The sequence below is a fragment of the Chamaea fasciata genome, unplaced genomic scaffold (genome assembly GCF_029207755.1).
Source record: "Chamaea fasciata isolate MVZ Bird 193981 ecotype frontalis unplaced genomic scaffold, bChaFas1.0.hap1 SCAF_3, whole genome shotgun sequence".
NCBI lineage: Eukaryota > Metazoa > Chordata > Aves > Passeriformes > Sylviidae > Chamaea > Chamaea fasciata.
Genome location: NW_027094088.1, coordinates 48361518 through 48379870, shown reverse-complemented (window position 1 = coordinate 48379870; position 18353 = coordinate 48361518). Strand labels below are relative to the sequence as shown.

Here is an 18353-nt window from a genome sequence, read left to right as displayed (position 1 = left end):
AGATAGTACAAATTCTGGTGATATGCTATTCTGTACTTTTTTCACGTGTGAAATGTGAAGGAGTTTTTACAGCTTGGAGTACATCTAGTGAGGAGAATCTCTGACCATGACTTCAAATTATAAGTAGCACAGTGTACTGCATCTCAGTTTTCTTGGGCACCAGACAGATTCATTCAGTTTGTGTCTGTTTGGAGAGTCTGATTGAGCAGAGATTCCAGAGCAGAAGGTGAGTGTTTCTAGTTTCACAGCTGTTCAGATATAAAACATTGCAGATAGCAATTTACACTTCCTATAATCCTGACACAGCTGTTTGCCTCCTGGGACGATTCATTTACACTTAAGAGGAAAAATGGTGGCAAGAGTGACTCTTCCCTCAGATCCTTTATATTCCTCACTGCAAATTTCAACAGGATTGTTACCTACCCTGTTCTGAATGACTAGCCAGAAGCATTTTTCTGCTTCAAAGAACATAAAGTAAAGCAATTAAGCCACTTCTTTCAGGAACCCTCTGCACCTCCACCCTGTTTCCTCTGCCAGACTCCCTGTTATTGCACCCAGGGGTTCCTTATAAAGCAATTCAGACACTTTCATGATGGTATGCCAGCTCCTTGTTCAAATGCACAGAAGATTCATCCTGCCTCTGGGCTCAGGATGCAAATAACTACTCAGCAGGAATTACCCTTGAGAAGACTGCCCTCAAAACGACTCATTAATCCTCATATTGTAAAGATGGCAGAGTATCTAATGTCTTATAACCAGAGAAATGTATGTGAAGTGCCATTGCTGCCTGCAAGGCTAGGAGAAAGAAGCAGGGATACATTGTCATCATTAAAAATAGAAGAAAAAAAAGAAAGGTAGAGTGATCTGGGCATTAATTCTGAAACACAGCTCTGCAGTATTAGCACACACTACTAGGAAGATAAAAGAAAGCCTACAAGGATATATCATATTCAATGCATCAAAAGTGTTTATTATTATTTATACAGTTGACATTGATTTGATAATTGGAAAATAATTCACTGAAACACAATCAACACATGCACTACATTTCCCATACTATAAATCTAAATTTCACCCTAAATTCAAATTCCACTGAAGCATGAATCCTGAGATTTAGGTGATTTCTGTTGTGTATATGCTGTGCATCACCATGTGGGGATCACCCTTGACCTTGATCAAAAGGGGAGCTTGGCAGCATTTTAACAACAACAACCTCCTCCAGAATGCAAACGTGGCCAGGCATTTGGGGGTTGCATACTCTATTAGATGTAATGTCTGTGTCTGATTTTGGCTAAGGAGCACAACCACAGTCACAGTAAGAGAGGAGCTTGCTGTGTTTTGGACATGTTTTGAGGCATTTTGAACTGGAAGGAAGCAGGTTCCTTTCTTCCTTCCTCTCACTTAGAAGGATTTTATAACAAGGCCTACAAATGCCCAAAGCTTGGAGAGCAAAATGTTCTGAACTCACTACAGGGATATATATACATGAATAAGAAGAAATACAAAGGGGGTGTAGCAAAGTAAGCCATAAGTGACAGCAAATGGCAGCAGCTGAGGAACAATGGCTGCCAAAGCCGGTTGACTCAGAAAGATCCAAGTTCCAAGCAGTGCTCTGAAACAAAAGTCTCCCACTTTTTCCATGGTCCTAAGCAGGGCTGTCTATGGCTGTGTGCCCTCCGTTGAGTGTACAGGACTGCTTGTGTGTGAAATACATTTAGTTCCAGGTTTTTCTCTCAGATAATCAACTGCATGTTGCTACTTGTTTTGTAAAATTAGCTCCTGTGACTGAACAAAAAGCCCAGGAAGTAGAAAGCTCTTATCATCTCAATTGATTAAGAAAATTGGAAGACTGTAGAAATGCTGAATATGCTGTCTAATCAGAAGCTCATAATCCCTGTAACTTTAATAGGGTGGAGGAGAGAGCAGGGTAGCTAAGTTCCAAGTCATGATCACTTTTAAAATTTCAAATCACAGTGATCTCATTGCACCTGGTAAGGAAATTAATTTTTCTAGAGGCTTCAAAGTAATCAGATTGGCAAAATTGCTCAGCAGAATGTCTTATTTGTGTTTTATTCATCAGAAGTCATCTCAAGGCATCTACTGCTCTCAAATGGGTATGCATGTTGTTCGTGTACATCATGTTGTGCTCCTGTGCTTTAGTATGTGGTGAGAGGAATGGCTTGTTTGGCTTACATACTGAGTATGTAGTACATACACACACCATCCATGAATCTGTCATTTTGAGGTACATGGAAGTCTGGCAAGCATGCACTATGACTGTTTGATGGGAAGAAATGCTGAATTTCGATTTGCATTTTATTTGCAATACAGTGATGATTTTTTTTTCAGAAATTCAGTGATACATTCCATGTGCAAAAATACCTGAGATTTTTGTCAAAGCACGCTTGTGTGTGTATATTATTTTTATTGATACTGGGGAAGACAAATGAGAATTTGCATCTGCTTGACAGGGCAAGGAAGAAAAGAAAAATGAAGTGGAAATCATCCTATATTAACAGCCCAAACTGCAATCTGCAATTCTGTATTGAATTACCATTGCAGATAGAGTGCCTGGGAGACTATTCATTTGGTGTCTACCTCAATAAACCCAATGCTTCCTTTAAAAAAAAGAAGCACAGCAATGAATTCACATATAATGAAAGCTAGTGACTATTCAGCCAGAGCTCCAAAAGTAAAAGAAACATTTTGAAAAAATGATTAGAAGAAGAAAGACAAAGGAAAAAGCAGCAGCTGAGTATATATTAAAAACTCCACCAGCAAAAGCTTTTGGTGATGCTTTTGTAAATAAAATGTGAAGGGCAGATGCTCCTTTTTTCATCATTTCATCCTATGTTGAGGATACCAGGGGTGAAGTTCCTCTGACAGCTAGATGCACAGCAGCCCTTGCCATCTGGTATGTAAAGTGCATCAAGGCTCAGCACAGGAAGCAGTAGGAACATCATGAAAATCTATTTTAAACAGTATTGTGCTGGAACCAAGGAGAAATCTATGTGAAAGTTAAGGTGACAAGAGGATAAAAGATGGGAAAGCCTACAGACATAGGTCAGGGACAGGCACCTATTGAGTGGTATAACCACCATGTGTATAGCCACTCACTGGGTGTCTTTTTCTTTTCAATCTTCAGGAAGAGGCAGCCAGAGTTCTCGCCCACCAGCCAGTGTCCGTCGGCACATGTGCAGCTTTGAAAAGTCCCTGCAGTGAATGTGTAAGAGAAGCTGCATGACAAAGAGTGGTTTTACCCCTTGCTTTCTTTTTCTCATTGGTTTATCATGTCTAATGATGGGACAAATGTGGTGCATGCCATTAAAGATGGGAAATTTGCTTTTGTCCCCTTGTTTCACACAAGACTTTAAACATTGTCCAGATGTGATGAAGAGGACACTGAATATTTTTTTGCAGCTTTTACTTTTTAATTTCTAAATGGCTGAAACTTTGCAAATATGTCCTCTATTTTTGTACTAATTTTATCTTCTTTTTCCATTTAGCCAACATTTTACTCCTTTTTATAGTTTTGCATAGAGGTGACATTATCCTGTGTGCTTTACATGACGAGACACCTTTGCTGCGCACAGCTCTTGCTAACCTGTGCTTGTCAGCGACCTGCGGCTGCAGACCCAGCTGAGGGAACACAGAAAATTCTTGTTTGGTGGGATTTGCAGAAAACAGGGAAATCACAAGAAGGCACATGTAAATAAAAACAGCAGGATTTGGCATAGGAACAAACAGCATCTCAAAATAATAGCAATGAATCTTTTTTCTGTTGTAATTTCTGAAAGACGTTCAGATTCTGCATAGTTCTGCATTCAGCAAACAATAGCGAAGTTCAGCTCTTCAGAAGCAAGAAGTGCAAATACTGCCCTCTCTGAGCAAACACAAACACGGTGGAGAAAACAATCAAGCTGTTGCAAAAAAGAGAAAGGCTTCACCTCATTTCTTCCAGATCTGTGCTCATTTCCATCTGATAAGCAGCAGATGTGAAACAGTCCTGCTCCCTGCCCCGGGGAAGATTGTGCAGTGACTCGGTGGAAAGATGCTTGTGATCCACTGACACAGCATTTTGGGCAGTGCTGCTCGCTGCAACCAGAGATGCTGTTGCACTGCCCTGAGCAGTGCAAAGCATTCTAGCTCTGTGTTTGTCTCTGAGTCTATGCAATTTCTGGGCATGTAGCAACAATATTAATTCAATCCAACCTGCCCCTCTGATTTGAAGATCAGAAGAAATCCACAAAACACATCATACATTTGGAGCAGTTGTGATGGCTTTACAGGGCTTGTGCAGCAACCAGATTTGGCACCCAGAAAGGCAAACGATACACAGGCAATCTAAGGAGCAGTACAAAGCATTTACTACTATCTTCTAGTCAGAACAATACACCCCTCTTTTCTGAATTGGAACAAGTGCTGCAGATTCTCAGGGTACAGATCACCAATTGTCTGTTTGGAAATTCAAATGGGAGTCCAACACAGGCATACTGTTAGGAGGCAAAAGCAAATGCAACAACAGATTCTCTTCAAAAAAGCATGGGCACCAGCTGTGAAACTCCTGAGCACAGGGAAAGCTGCACCTCCTGCTTTTTTCATGACCATGCTTGGGATATTTCTTTTCAGTTTGGGAAAAAAAATTAAAAATCCTTATCCGCATAAACTCCTGAGAAACACTTCTGGTGGGAATCCAACCTGTCAACTGGTCCGCAAATGCTCGTGGTAGCTGCCTAGATAAGAACGACTTCTAAAAGCATGGGAATTTTTCAGATCTCCTGAGCATGAAGCTTGCTATTTTGGCTTCTCTGCCCATCCCTGCCCCTCAGGCTTCCCTCTCCCTCCAGCCAGGGATGGTGTGTTCAGAGGCCTGGTAGTGTTGCACTGTGGCTCAGGGAAGGGCACATCCTCCATCAGCAGCCTGAGCTCCCTGTGGCCATACAGCCCAGTTTGAGCAGACAATTGTCCATCATATCACCAGCTGCCCATCACCACCACCTGGTCTCAAGCCTCAGTCACCAGAACTCCAGCAGTTTGTAAGTCTAGATTTTCCTTAGGAAGCCACCTCAAACATGCTAGAAATCACCACGTGTGCTATGGCTTTCGTCAGTTCCCACCTACAAGCAAGTAGATGCAGACTCTTGAAACTGGCTTGTGTTTTGATGCATATAATACTTAGCATCTTTTTCTTTTTTCACTAATGCTCATCTCCATTCTCCGTGCAGTGCTGGAGATGGTTAGAAATGCAGAATCATCAAAAATATAGAATCATAAAATTTTATTATTGTATTAAAAAAAACCCAGAAGCATCAGCTCAGAGTTTCAGGGCCCTTTTCTTCTGAAGCTGCACATTCGTTACCATGGAAACTTTTGGATACACCCAAAAAACCCACAGGCTTTACAGGCTGCTCTATCTACTGCAGCATATTAGGGAGAGCTGTACATTAATAACAAGAGGCCTCATGACTAAGCTTCCTGTGGCAACTTGGCTAAGTTTGCCACAGGGTTAAGCACTCAAAATGCTGGCATGTTAAGGCAAGTCTGATGGTACTTTAAGCCCCATTTAAACTGTTGGGAAGTTATTTTATTCTCAAGTATACCAGAAAATCTGACAAGTTATTGCGGAAGAAGGACTTCCTTGACTGCTACCACTGTATGGGCTGTGCAATTTTGGGTAGGAAATATCCAGGGCAATAGGTTTTTCTGTTCATTAGGAATTACTCCTTCTCTGATACAGCTATTGACTAGGAAATTTTCTGGGTGTGCAGTATAATTTGGCCCTTTTGTAGCTCTGTTTAGGAGTCTCAGTTGGGCATCTCTATGCCATGTGAAATACCTTTCAGCCTTGGTGTTAATGCCTTTGAGATGCTTGAAAAGAAACAGAATATATTTGGATATTTTAGTTTTATCTCATGCACTCTATCCTATGTCCCCAGTGTTTTTTATTGCTGTTCACAATACAGCTTTCAGCTTGTCAATATCTTTTTGGTAAAAAAAAATGGTGTTGCAAATAATTTTCCATCAGAATCACAGAGGAAGACAGAAAGCAAGGAAAAACCTCCAACTGTCTTAATTACTATTAAACTGCATTCATAGGAAAGACCTCCTGATCTCTGCACCCTGGTGTGGTGTTTTTGAGTGGGGAATACAGAATTCATGGGCAATTTTTGTGGTTTTATTCTATTCAAAGTTCATTAATTAGTGTTTGTTATTCAACAGCAGCTCCATGGCATTTCTTTTGATGCAATGCTTTTTGAAGGCTGTTGATCTTCACAGCCTCCCAGTCCTACAAAACTATCTTGCCTTAGTTGCACCCACCTACACTTTTTGTAAATTAATTTAATTCTAGCATTTTCTTTGTATGTTCCTAAGCTTTCCAGGTTCCTTTACTCAAAACTTTGTACTTTTCAGTTTTCAGGTTCTATCAACTGTGCTCCCTTCTGAGCCTGTCAGAATACATGCTTCAGCTCAGGCATTGGCATTGGCATTGGCTGCACTGTCATATACATTTATTTGAATTTGCAGCATGAGACATATCTTCAGCTAACACAAATGTGCTTCTCTGTTGATAACAGGGGACCTATGATGATTTACACCATGATTTCCCATGCATTAACTTTATTATCCTTAAAAATACTATAAAAAATATTCAATAGGATGAATTCATTCTGAATATTCAATGGGATTTACTTATTAATAGGAATAAAATAAACAGATTCAAAAGCTATTCACTACTACGAGCACTTTTTAATTTCACTTTGATTTGCAGGTTTCTCATCTTCATTTCTTGAACACTGGATGAATTTTCTTGCTGTTTCGGACAAATGGTTTATTATCCTGAACTTTGTATTATCTATTAGATTGTTTTGTCATAGCAACACTTTAGTAGTTATTTGATAATTTTTTTTCAAAATACCTAATGAACACACAGGTGAAGCAAATTTTTTCACGAATACTGGATGACTGAAATGTGACACAGCTTCTGCCTTTCAGATGAGACCGCAAATTTCTAGTAGCAATTTTAAGTAGTAGTCAGACCTTCATACACATTATGAGTGTAATATTCTCACACCTCTATTGAGCTAGGTAGGTTAGATCTGTGATACATGCTCAGGTTGCTTGACTTCAACTACACTGAAGCAATGCACTGACCATTTCTTTCACCACCCCCACTCCCCCCCAAATTCACAGCTGTATACAAAAACACCTATGTGCATAAAAATTATTAAGTGTCAAAGTGAATATTTTTTAATCTACTTATTTTGGGATACTTGGCTGTATCTGAGCTGCTGGATTTGGAAGTAATTCCCTACCCCTAGGGCCAGGTATGACCCTAGCAGCAATCCATTTCTATGGTAACACAAATGTAAAGTGGGTGACCCCAGACCTGGTTCCAGCTCTCCCCATCTGGGTGGCCAGAGCAGAGAGGTGAGGGGGGCTGCCAACCTACGATCCTGCCCAAGGGTCTGATCCCAACCTGGAGCCCCTGTGGATGGAAACCAGGATCTCATCACAGGGTACTCAGCCTAGGCATAGCTACTGCATTCACATTATAGACTGTATAATATTAAGATTTCAATTTAAAAGAGAGAAAAATACCCCAATTATCAACAGGATCAATACCCATTAGAAAGCCTATGTGTAACTCAGATGAAGTAATGCTTAACTTCGGCATTAGAGTAACTTATGAAGGAAATGAATATGTTACATTTACTTTACATAAACCAGTGGCTAGACTGGAAAGAGAGAAAGTGGCTAGAGAGTTGGAAAGGCAGCTCTGGACTTGAGCTCAGTCACAACACCTCTAAGGATCATCAGGTTCTGCCCTGGCAAGTCAGTGTGACAGCATTATGTTTTCCTATATTTTATGTAGCACTTTTCATCATACATTTAAAGCAGCACTCTAATTTATATAGAATCTTGTGTCCAATGCCCAAGCAATTTTGTCCAAAACAAAAAAAAAAAAGGGGGGGGGGGGGGGAAGGGGAAGGAGCAGAGTAACAAGGAAAAGTTAGTTAAGTACCTTAAATTTCTAGAAACACAAGTGGGACGTTGAACGCTGCCCTAATTTTACAGCAAAAAACAAAAGCATTGGAGCCATGCTGTGAGAACAGTTTTAAGTTCCTCTTGTCATCAAGACAGAGATTATAGTCTAAAAGAGCTAACGCTGAAATTGGTTTGTGATTCTTTTTTTCATTTAGGTGGTTGTATGAGGCAAAAATCCTGAGCATGCAGCAGGTGGGGACTGTGGTCAATGATGGCTCCCTCACTCACGAGAGAATGCAGACAAGTTTTACCAACCCAGGTTTAAGAGATGAGTCCCTAGAACCAGTATTCTAGAAGTTAGGCTTGCAGGAACACACAGACCAGCATGGCTGGCTTTGCTAATGAGCACCAGGGCTGGCTGTGGCAGCTCTGAGAGGAGCGGCTGCTCTGTGCAGAGAGATATCACTACCCTGCATTAAAATCTGCTCACTCCCTTAATCAAATTTCATGCCCCAGTGGCCTTACTGAATTGGAGACAATAATGGAAGAGACCTTGGGGATACCAGCAAAGCACCTGCAGTGGGCTGCAGTGCAGGTATTAGCCTTAAATTTTCAGTTTGTTAGCTTAGGCCCCAGGTGCTGTGAGACAGCAGTGGGACAGAGCTTTAGTCAGGCTCATTACCACTTACATGACTGCAGGGTTGGAGAAAGTTTGTCCTTTGCTGACAGCCTCTCTGTGGGCAGGGCAGAAACTCCTCCAGTGGCTTTCCTAGGACGGCATTCATCAGCAAGTGCACTGTGGGGATGAGAAAGGTTTTGTCCGATGCACAGCTTTTGAACAGAGCACTTCTTTTTGCTCTGCGTCCCACTGCCTCCAAAGGCTGGTCACCTCTGTGTCAGTGCTCAGGGACAGCTCTGCACGTACTGCGTTCCAGAGCCAGCTGTCCAGGGCTGTAGCTGGGCTCTCTGAAGAGAGAAGCAGCATTTGGTGACTGGGCAGCGCCAGACACTGACCTCCTCTGGTTGCTGGTAAGACAGTTCAGGGTTCTTTTAGGACTTAATTTTTCCTGACAAAGTTGATAAGCTTCTCAGTTTGCATTTTATGTTCATTACTAAAATTTTATCGTCATAGAAGGGACTGCCAGGTTAACCGAGCGCTTTCTACTGGCTGTGGCATTTTAGTTACTACAGTAACTAAAAGGAGGTTGGGCCAAAGCACTGGGCTGTCAATGAAAGGTAATATTTATTATTTCTCCTATAACCTCTTCCTCTGGTTAATTGCCAATGTTGCTTAAAAAATCGAAACAGCCTCATATATTAAATGTGTGCTCTGTGTCTTGTCTAACAACACCAAGCTGGCTCAAATGACTGTATCACTTGTCTCAGCAAGCTTAAGATTCTTCCTCAGCTCATGGCCACTTGGAGAAGATAGCAGACCACCACTCTGGCATCCTGAAAGGACAAAACAGAGGATGAACTCTAAACATATCAAGGAATGTCCCTTCTTGTCCCAAACAGAAAGGGCTCTTTCTCAGCTATTTTGCATTTGAAGCCATTTTCCAGCCTGTGGGTTCCTGGAGGTTCCTCATCAGAACATATACCACTCTGCTTAACTATTTCATGTGCTGTCAATTAGGGATTGTTATGCATAAAATGTTCAAGGCAAAAAAAATTGAGGACAAAGTTTCAGGCACACTGGATTCAAAAGTGTCTATTCACTATGCTCTGGATCTCAGGTTATAACTTTGCTGGTGAAAGGATCAGAGAGTTGCACAGTCTAACTTTCCTTGGGACAATAATTTTTCACCCCAGAAGCATTCAGCCTCTGAAGTGTAAAGAAACTTTTTCTATCCAACGTCTAATGCAAGGCATCTTCAGAATCCTGCAGTATGGAGTGGAACCAACTGTTGTGGAGTACTCAGACTTGACACTGCTCCAAGGAAGCCAGCAAGGCCAGATCCTCCAGGAACTGGCAAGAGCAGGGTCTGTTCTTGGCCTGAAACTGGACTTAGGTCTGGGGAGCTCCTAGTCACAAGGAGGGGCCAGATTTGGGGCATCTGGAGATACTTAACAACAAACAGTGAGCTGTCTAACAAGTTATAGGTGTGTCGTATTGTTTGGCAGGCATTTTGAACCATTTTGAACAGGGTATTTTGAACCATAGTCTCAGACTTGGGTTCATCAGTACTTTTAAAGAATTTCAGCAAGTAACTATTAGGATCTAAAGTTGTTTTCCATCTTGTTTAGTGTCTATAACAAGGAAAGAAAGCTAAAAGTGCCCCACAGTCATGCAGAGAGTATGTTACGAAGATCAATGCATGTATTAGAAACAAAATTTTGAATTACCAAAACCAGCAACAGCTCTGCTCATGGAACTAATAAAAGCTTACACAAAAAATTATATTTATCTCTATTTCTCCCCAAATGCAAAACGCATAGATAAAGCTGTGGTGAAAATTGAGAAAAAAGCATCTAAATTCAAAGTATGTTCTTGCCTATAAGCAAAAACAAACCCACCCTGTGTGCTTGATAGGCTAACCAGGAATCTGCTTCAATATGTAGACTAGATGGGAAGATCTGGAGAAACAGGACTTCGAGTGTTACACTGCATATATGCAAGTACAAACCTTAAGATCCCTTGAGGCTCCAAGAAGTTCACTTCTATGCAGGAAGTGTGAAGTCTAAATCCTATGAGAAATTGACAGGAGAAAGGATAGAATTAGGAAAGATGAATAAATACATGGTGGACATGAACTGGGTAATCATCCTCTTGATAAAATGAAGAAACCACCACTTGGTGCCACCTTGTCGCTGTGCAGTTGAACATCAAGTTTTCAATACCCCAACTGTGATCTAGCTTGGTGCTCTCTCTTGCCTTTGTGTGGAAAACCATCCCTTCTCCCATTATCCCAGGCATATTATTTTGATCTTGACCTTCTCCAATGGATGTTTCCTTCAAAAGAGGAGAGGCAATCACTTTGGGAATGGTGACCACACAGTCAGAATTGTCATTGTTGCTTTGCACAAATGAGACGAGTCCTTCTCTCACTGAGATGCTGTTCAGGGCTGAGCTTTTGCAGACCCATCTTTGCTTTTTGTCTAAATGTCAATTAATGGTATTCAAGATGGCTGCTCTTTGTTCCAGCATAACAAATTCTTTTCTTGTGTGTTAATGATGAATTCTGCCTGAATGTGTCATACTCAGTCTGATCTCCCACCAGCCATTTAGCAAGACAGAGCCCAGGTATTTCTATGATAGTCCTGGGACTGCATCTCAAAATGTGACTCATTAACAGGCTAGCAGTGCTTGGACATAGCCAAGAAGAGCAAGTAGAGGGAAAGAGCTGGAACAATTTTCTGAGGCAAATAATCCATGGATCTTGTCAAATGGATCCCACAGAGAGCCACTGCAGCCCTAAAGCTCTTTGTCATGAGGCCACTGGAGCCATGAGCAGTAAGGTCTGGCAAACAGAGACAAGGTGTGTCAGCAGCACTAGCTCTCCCCAGGGAGCAAACTGCTACCAGACAAATGCTGATGAAATTATTTGCTCACATTTGGACATTGCAGTCCCAGAACAGTTTAAGCATGGCCATTAACTTGAGACTGTGGAGAGTGCTACAGAAGAACGAAGAGCAGAATTTGAAAGCAAGGGAGAGAGAAAAGAACTAAATAGGAGCAGGACTTGAAGACAGAGGTAGTGAGTTTCTTAAAATAGCTGTGCCTGCCTTTGATGTAAAACATAAAATCTTGGAAATAAAATGAGATAGAGAAAAAACAGATGGTGTGAGGAGGGATTCAAAAGTGAGGCGATTCACCAGAGCTAGATATGAAGAAATAAATGATGCAGAAGTGGACTTAGCATAAAAGGCAGAAGATAATTATAATATTTTTTTAAAAAGCCCTTTGCAGCATTTGTAAGCTACAGCATCAGCAAAATACAAGAGTGCTTGACTTATTTTCCTTTTTACAAGAAGAGAGTTGTTTTGAAGTTAAAGTAGACCAAATGTGTGTCTGTGTGAAGAGTTTACAGTTCTTGGCATGTTAAACATTACTTTAAAAATCTTTCACACCCAAGAGTTACACTCATTTGCTTATCTTTATAGCACTTAAAAAAAAAAAAAAGTCATACCATAGCTCATTTGCTCAAAACAGGAATGCTTATAAACCTTCATTCTTATCTTTTCATTGATCACTATAATATAGAGGTTTCCTTCTTCAGCTGAGAACACGGATTTCTTATTTCTTACGTTAAAGCTCTAAATCAAAACATCTTCAGGTCCTACCAACTACATGCTTTGAGAAGTTATGAATATTTTATCTTAGATTGGCCCTTTCATGTGCCCCAGTTCCCACAGAGGTGGTGAGTCACAGGTCCAGCATTTGGAGCCTGGAGTTGGAGATGAGCTTCCCAGCTTGGATCCACCTAAAATCATTTTTTTTTTCCAGGAGTACTTACTGCTTGACAGAAAAATGACACATTGTCATGTATATTCCTTTTCTGTTTTGACAGATTTACAACACTATATGTGTTGTACCAGTCTCTTCCAACTATGACAAAGTCAGTCAATATGGTTTTTTAAAAAAAATTCAAGTGGCAATTATTTACTCCTTAAAAAAGAGAACCACCAGAGTCTGAACAAGGAAAGCAAAATGCTTAGAACAATACTGCATTACTGTAGGGAAAGCAATCTCCTCTGGGGTGTGCAGTAGCAGGAGGTGAGGCAGCTGTGCCAGCCTCCCACTCACTTTGTCTCCCATCTGCATGGCAATCTCAGGGTCTGAAATGTAATCCTTTGTTTGCTTCTGGTCCCTGAGGGATGAAACCCTGAGAAAAGGCTGCTTTGAATAAATCATCTCAAAATTTCTTTCCGTGTCTGGTTTCCAACCAGATAATGTATTTTATAATTTGTGAACCATCTCTACTGCCTGACCTGCAACTAAACAGTTGCTAGGTCCTCTAAAGCACTGCTCAGCTCCCTGTCCCATCAGCTGCTCACAAGTTGCCACTCAGCTTTGAGTGCTGCTCCCTTCAAGGGAACAGGGAAATGCAAAAACCTACAGTTCCTCAGAGTCAGACATGACCCTCAGATCCTCACTCGGCCAAACTGCCAAGCATTTTGATGGGACCCAGCCTGTATGAGGAGTTAGAGGGTTTGACTCATCATGGTCATGCTGCTGCTTGTTCCTCCTCCCACACAAACCAACTGTTTTCGGTCCCAGAATTTTAGCCTGGTTTGTAAATAGCAGTCACCTGGGAAGAAGTGCATTTACCTCCTACCTGATAGAGGCCCTGGGAGTCCTTCATTTCTCTGTTAGCTAATCTAAGGGGGAGAGGGAATAAAAGGGAAAGGACGAGTTAGCAACAATTTATCTCTCTACCCAGTTTGCCAAAGGCTTTGACTGTGGATTCTTTTTCTTCCAACAGCTTGAAAATATTTCGTATAAGCTGCAAATCAGGCTAAATTAAAGCTTTTCCTGTAACTTTTTTTCCTATGTTTTTTCTCCCCCCCCCCCCCCCCCCCCCCGCAAAATGATGAGCAAACCTAGATACCAAATGACAGCTCAAGTCCTCAAACCACAGATGGCTCTCCCAGAGCCCTTCCCGCAGGCTAGCCTTTCCAGGTTGGCTGTAGGATGGATAACCAACATCACTTTTGGATGAAAATCACAGTGTTGTTTTCTCATGTAGTGTTTCTGGGAGGACATGAAAAACTGGAGGGGGGATGCTTACTAATGAGGCAAAGCAATTAGTATTTTTGTAGGCTTGTTTGTTATACTGCCTGTGTCTTCGTAATGTAAATGCAAATAAACCATCTTTATTTTATTCATAGTTCTAATGGAAAGTCTGTGTCATGGTCTGAACCAGGTGGAAGACAAGATCCAAAGGGGGAACATATGTGGCACAGACTCTCAGTGCATGTGAAGAACCAGGAGACAGGGTGCAATCAGACAGCGGTGATCAAACCCCTCACTAAAGACTACCACGGCCAAAGTCTGACTTTTACTGACATCAGCACTAAGACTCTGTACAATGTGGTGGAGGAAGAAGACAGAGAGCCCATTCGCCTCAACCAGTCCAGCAGTCCTTCCATGGTGGTGCACAGGCGGGTGGCAACAACCCCCCCGCTGCAGGCCACCACGGAGGAAACCCAACTCTTCTTGCCTGAGCAGTCCCCCAAGACCCTGCCCCTGCAGCCACAGACTCTCATGGACCAGCTGCAAGGAGCGGTCAACAAGTTTGCCACCGGCATCCCCGACTTCAACACTGTCCTCCCCACTCCCGGCTCAGGGAATGGCGGGCGGCCCCCCTGCCCACCCCCGCCACCGCAGCAGCCGCCCCTGCAGCCTTTCCAGGTGGCTGCCTTCAGCGAGGAGCCCCTGTCTCCCCCGGCTGAGGAAGCAGAGAGTGAGAAGGTGAAGCTCATTCAGGGATATGTGTATGAAAAGAGCACAGAGGAGGAGGACGAGGTGCCGGCAACCAGCAAACTGACTCTAGAAGACTCTCCTGCGCTGACGCCCCCATCCCCTTTCCGGGATTCAGTGGCTTCAGGCAGCTCCGTGCCCAGCTCCCCTGTGTCGGAGTCGGTGCTCTGCACACCCCCAGATGTGACCTATGCCTCTGTCATCCTGAGGGATTATAAGCAAAGCTCGTCCACCCTGTAGATGCTGCAAGAGACAAGATGGGAAGGACTTTGGCAGCTGCCTCCTGGGAGGACTTGTGGAGAAAAGTCTCCCAGGGCTATGGGAGAGAGAGCAGAGAACAAAGTGACGAATGACAGGGCAAAAATTCCATCCCGCACCTAAATAACTAAGATGAAACAAAAAGAAAATAAAAAATCCATTCTGAGGGCTCAAGATTCTCTATCTGTTAAAAATAAAAATATTGTACTTTGGGAAAATGTTAGGAAACCATAACAAAGCACAAACTAAAGGAACAACCTCTATAGCAAAAAAAAAAGAAAAAATATATATATAATCACACTTAGTCACACCCTCTCTTGGCAATGCTTGAAAAGGACTGTGGGAAGTGTGACCGGGAGAAGTCATTAGCACACCTCATGACTGCTGTCTGTCTGCTATGGGAGTAACACACCCAGGAGCTGGAAGGGCGGAGTGTGGTGCAGGGGAACAAAGCTACTGGTATATGAGACATATATGCATAAATATTTTTTTCCTGGTTTCTACAGGTGGCATGACTGTGGACCTTTGTTTTGGGGAGAGGAGATGATGTGAAAGCACCTGGCTCTTACTGACTCCTATCTGAACAATTTGTTCTTCACACTAGGCTGCTTTTGGGGGGGGATTTGGGCTTCTTTTTATGCTGATTGTGAACAGAGCAAGAAATATGATCAAGTTAAGAGTCAAGAGGTTTCTGAAGAAAGACTTGCCATAGCACTTGTAATATGATAAGGACTTAGAAAAACTGCCCTTTTGTATAAGGTTGTAAACCATGTGGCTAAACTGTTACACAACATTTCCTGTAGCAGAACAATATTTATTGACTATCTTTTCATAAAACAACATATTTTGCCATGCCATTGCATCATTCCTTTGTGTTACTTTGGAATCAAATGCGTTGAGGAATAGCTGTTTACTTAGAGCAACAACTGTTAATTTGGAAGAAAGGCAATTCCACACTGGGGGTCACTACTCCAGGCAAGAGAGTGAGCGAACGTTTGTGTTTCTGTATGTGTGGGTACGGTATGTGTGAAGAGTACTGTCCAATAACTACCACTGGAAGATTGTCTTATATACTATGAATATTTTTCTGTTTAAATCATGTTTTTATATCACGTTGTTACAAATATTCGATAGATGTTTGGAGGTTTGTATGCTGTGCTAACACATCCTTTCTTTCATATACAAGCTGAGACAGTTGTTACCCTTATAACAGGGTGCTTTGTTTTGCAGATATTTTATGAAGTAGACATATGATATTAATAACCAGTGCATTGAGAACTTGTTATTTTACATGTTTTGCAGCAAGTGTGGTTAAAAAAAAAAAAAAAAAAAAAAAAAAAAAAAAAGAAAAGGTCTGTTTTAGAAAATCTTGCAGGTGAGAGACAGGAAAAGTAATTCAATCATTTTGCTGCCTCAGTAATTTAAAATAAAATCGTGTCAGGACAGGAAATTTCATCAGTGCTTAATGTGTGGATAAATTCCCAGGTTTTGCTATTGACAGTTCTTTTAAACACTTTATGATGTTTAGTTGCATGTTCTTTCCTTACGCTTTTACTTCTTGCATTGAATATACAATATAGCATCTTAAAGGTCACTTCCAGGTGGTTGTAGTTCTGTCATTTATTCCTCCTCCTCCTCTATCTTTCATGTGTTTCCTAGAGATGGGCCTAATCCAAAGCTCCCTAATGACTGGCATGATAAAAGTCCAGGTCTAATTGCTGGGGCCTGAATTTAATTATAATGGTGGTTATAATTTATAAATGTGCTTATTATTCGTACAGAGGTTAGGATTTTAGCTGCTATGATCTTTGCTTCTGAATTCAGCTGACGATGAGGATCTGTCCCACAGTTCCACACTGTATTTCAAAAAATATTTTAATGGAATCTCTTCCTGTTAATATAGTTGCCAGCCCTGATTTTAACCATGCTTCTTTTGAATATTCTACCAGACTTTTCTTGAATTAATCATAATTCTACTATTTTTCTTTATTTTCACTTGAATTTTAAGAAGTCTTGCTCCTTACAATTCTTCTCTGAAGATCCAAATCTCATAGTTTTTCCCTAATTATGCAGTATTGATATTGGAAGGTTTGGCTTATACTCAAAACCAGAGAGATTCTTTTTTTTTCAGCCTCTTTTCACAATGTTTTCTCCTTCCAACATTACTTGTGGCCGCTTGCTATCATCGTCCTGATATGGAAAGCATGAAATGACTTTGCCCAAAGACAGTCAGTATATTGATGTTTGTATAATGAATTGAAGACACCTGAGGGTTAGTTGGTTGATTTTTTTGTTCTGCTTGGGGCTTTTAGAGGAATATTTTTTCTTGCTGTTTCTTTTATTTAAAATGCTGATTACTCCTTAAAGCAGCGAGAAAAATGCCATATCTTCTTTGCTGATCACTGCACTGGCAATGAATTCTATCTTCTAATAATTGTAGTATAAGATCTGCTGTGCTGTTTCCAAAAACATGTTGTCAGTAGCACAGAGCTGATACTAAGAAGCCAGTCTTTGAAGATCTGAAAGAGATAAGAAAAAGAAATATAACAGCTTTGTATAGATAGACGAGGAGACAGCAATGTGGCAAGGTACTAATACTGTTTTCATATCTGTCTGGTTTGAACATATTAAGCACTGATTTTATTACTGCAATGTAATTATATCATGAGTAGGAGTTTTCTTGAAATTCAGTATATTAGCTTTTAGTTTGTAATTGTTAAAACTGGAAACATACACATACATAAATATATCTAAAGAGCAAGAACTCACCTTGTGTATGCAGCTGTATGAGCGACAAAGCTTTCTGTAGAAGTTCTTTCTTTTGGCCTGTCAAATGCTTGATGAAAACTGCCTTTTTGTCAAAATGATCTTGAAAATGCTGTAAAATAAATATTTTCTATTTATTATTTAAAAATAGAATGCCAAAATTTTTAATTTCTTGTTCCTTGAGTAGAAAATAGTCATGTATTTCATAGTCATTCATTGTTCCAGGGCTTTTCAGCATCATGAATAAGAGATGGTGGGATATTTAAATGGAGATAGGTATTGATTAAATTGTGTCACAAAGGTGAGATTGTGGAGGGCTGGAGGATTTTTGCATAGATAAAACCCCCCAGATTTTTGGCTTCCTAGTAAAATTCGGAAGCACTGTAACTATGCATTCAGGCAGACAAGTTGTAGAAGAGAATTCAATGGGAAATGACAGGAAATTTTGCTTCCCAAGGACATGGGAAAACACCAGTCCATCTCTGAAAATTGTCTTTGAGATGTCTGCTTCTCCCATTAGGGAAACTGCAATATGCTTTCTTGACAGGTGTAAATGATAGGCATTGATTCACCCCGGCATTTTTTGTCCTACCTTTACTGCTTCTGTATACAGCGAAGTACTGGGACTCCTGACTCCTGCTCTGCAGCTCACAAACACTGTGGCTCTCTGGTGACTCCTGAACTGCTCTGTGCCTCAGCAAGATGCTTTCTTGGTGTGCTGCTGGGATTTTCAGAAACAAGCGGCACGAAACATAGAAAATCTAGACTGTTTTCTCTTTACACTTGTGAATAGGCTTGTGGCTCCTTTATTTGGATCTGGCCTTGCAAGAGCCCATGTCTGAGGAGTCAGTCCACCTACAACTACTGCAATGCAGGAGTAGAGACAGTGACATTGCATTCAGTGGTAAGTGCCAAAAGT

General features: G+C 41.2%; 1 protein-coding gene across 1 annotated transcript in view; it reads left to right on the top strand.

Annotated features, from left to right (window-relative positions):
* Positions 1 to 17436, top strand: part of GRM1 (glutamate metabotropic receptor 1) — a 180529-nt gene extending 163093 nt beyond the window's left edge. The window contains exon 8 of the mRNA XM_066178895.1: positions 13819 to 17436. Within this exon, the coding sequence (XP_066034992.1) occupies positions 13819 to 14650 (832 nt within the window). The 3' untranslated portion in view covers positions 14651 to 17436. The remainder of the gene's footprint in view (positions 1 to 13818) is intronic.
* Positions 17437 to 18353: the final 917 nt, after the last annotated feature.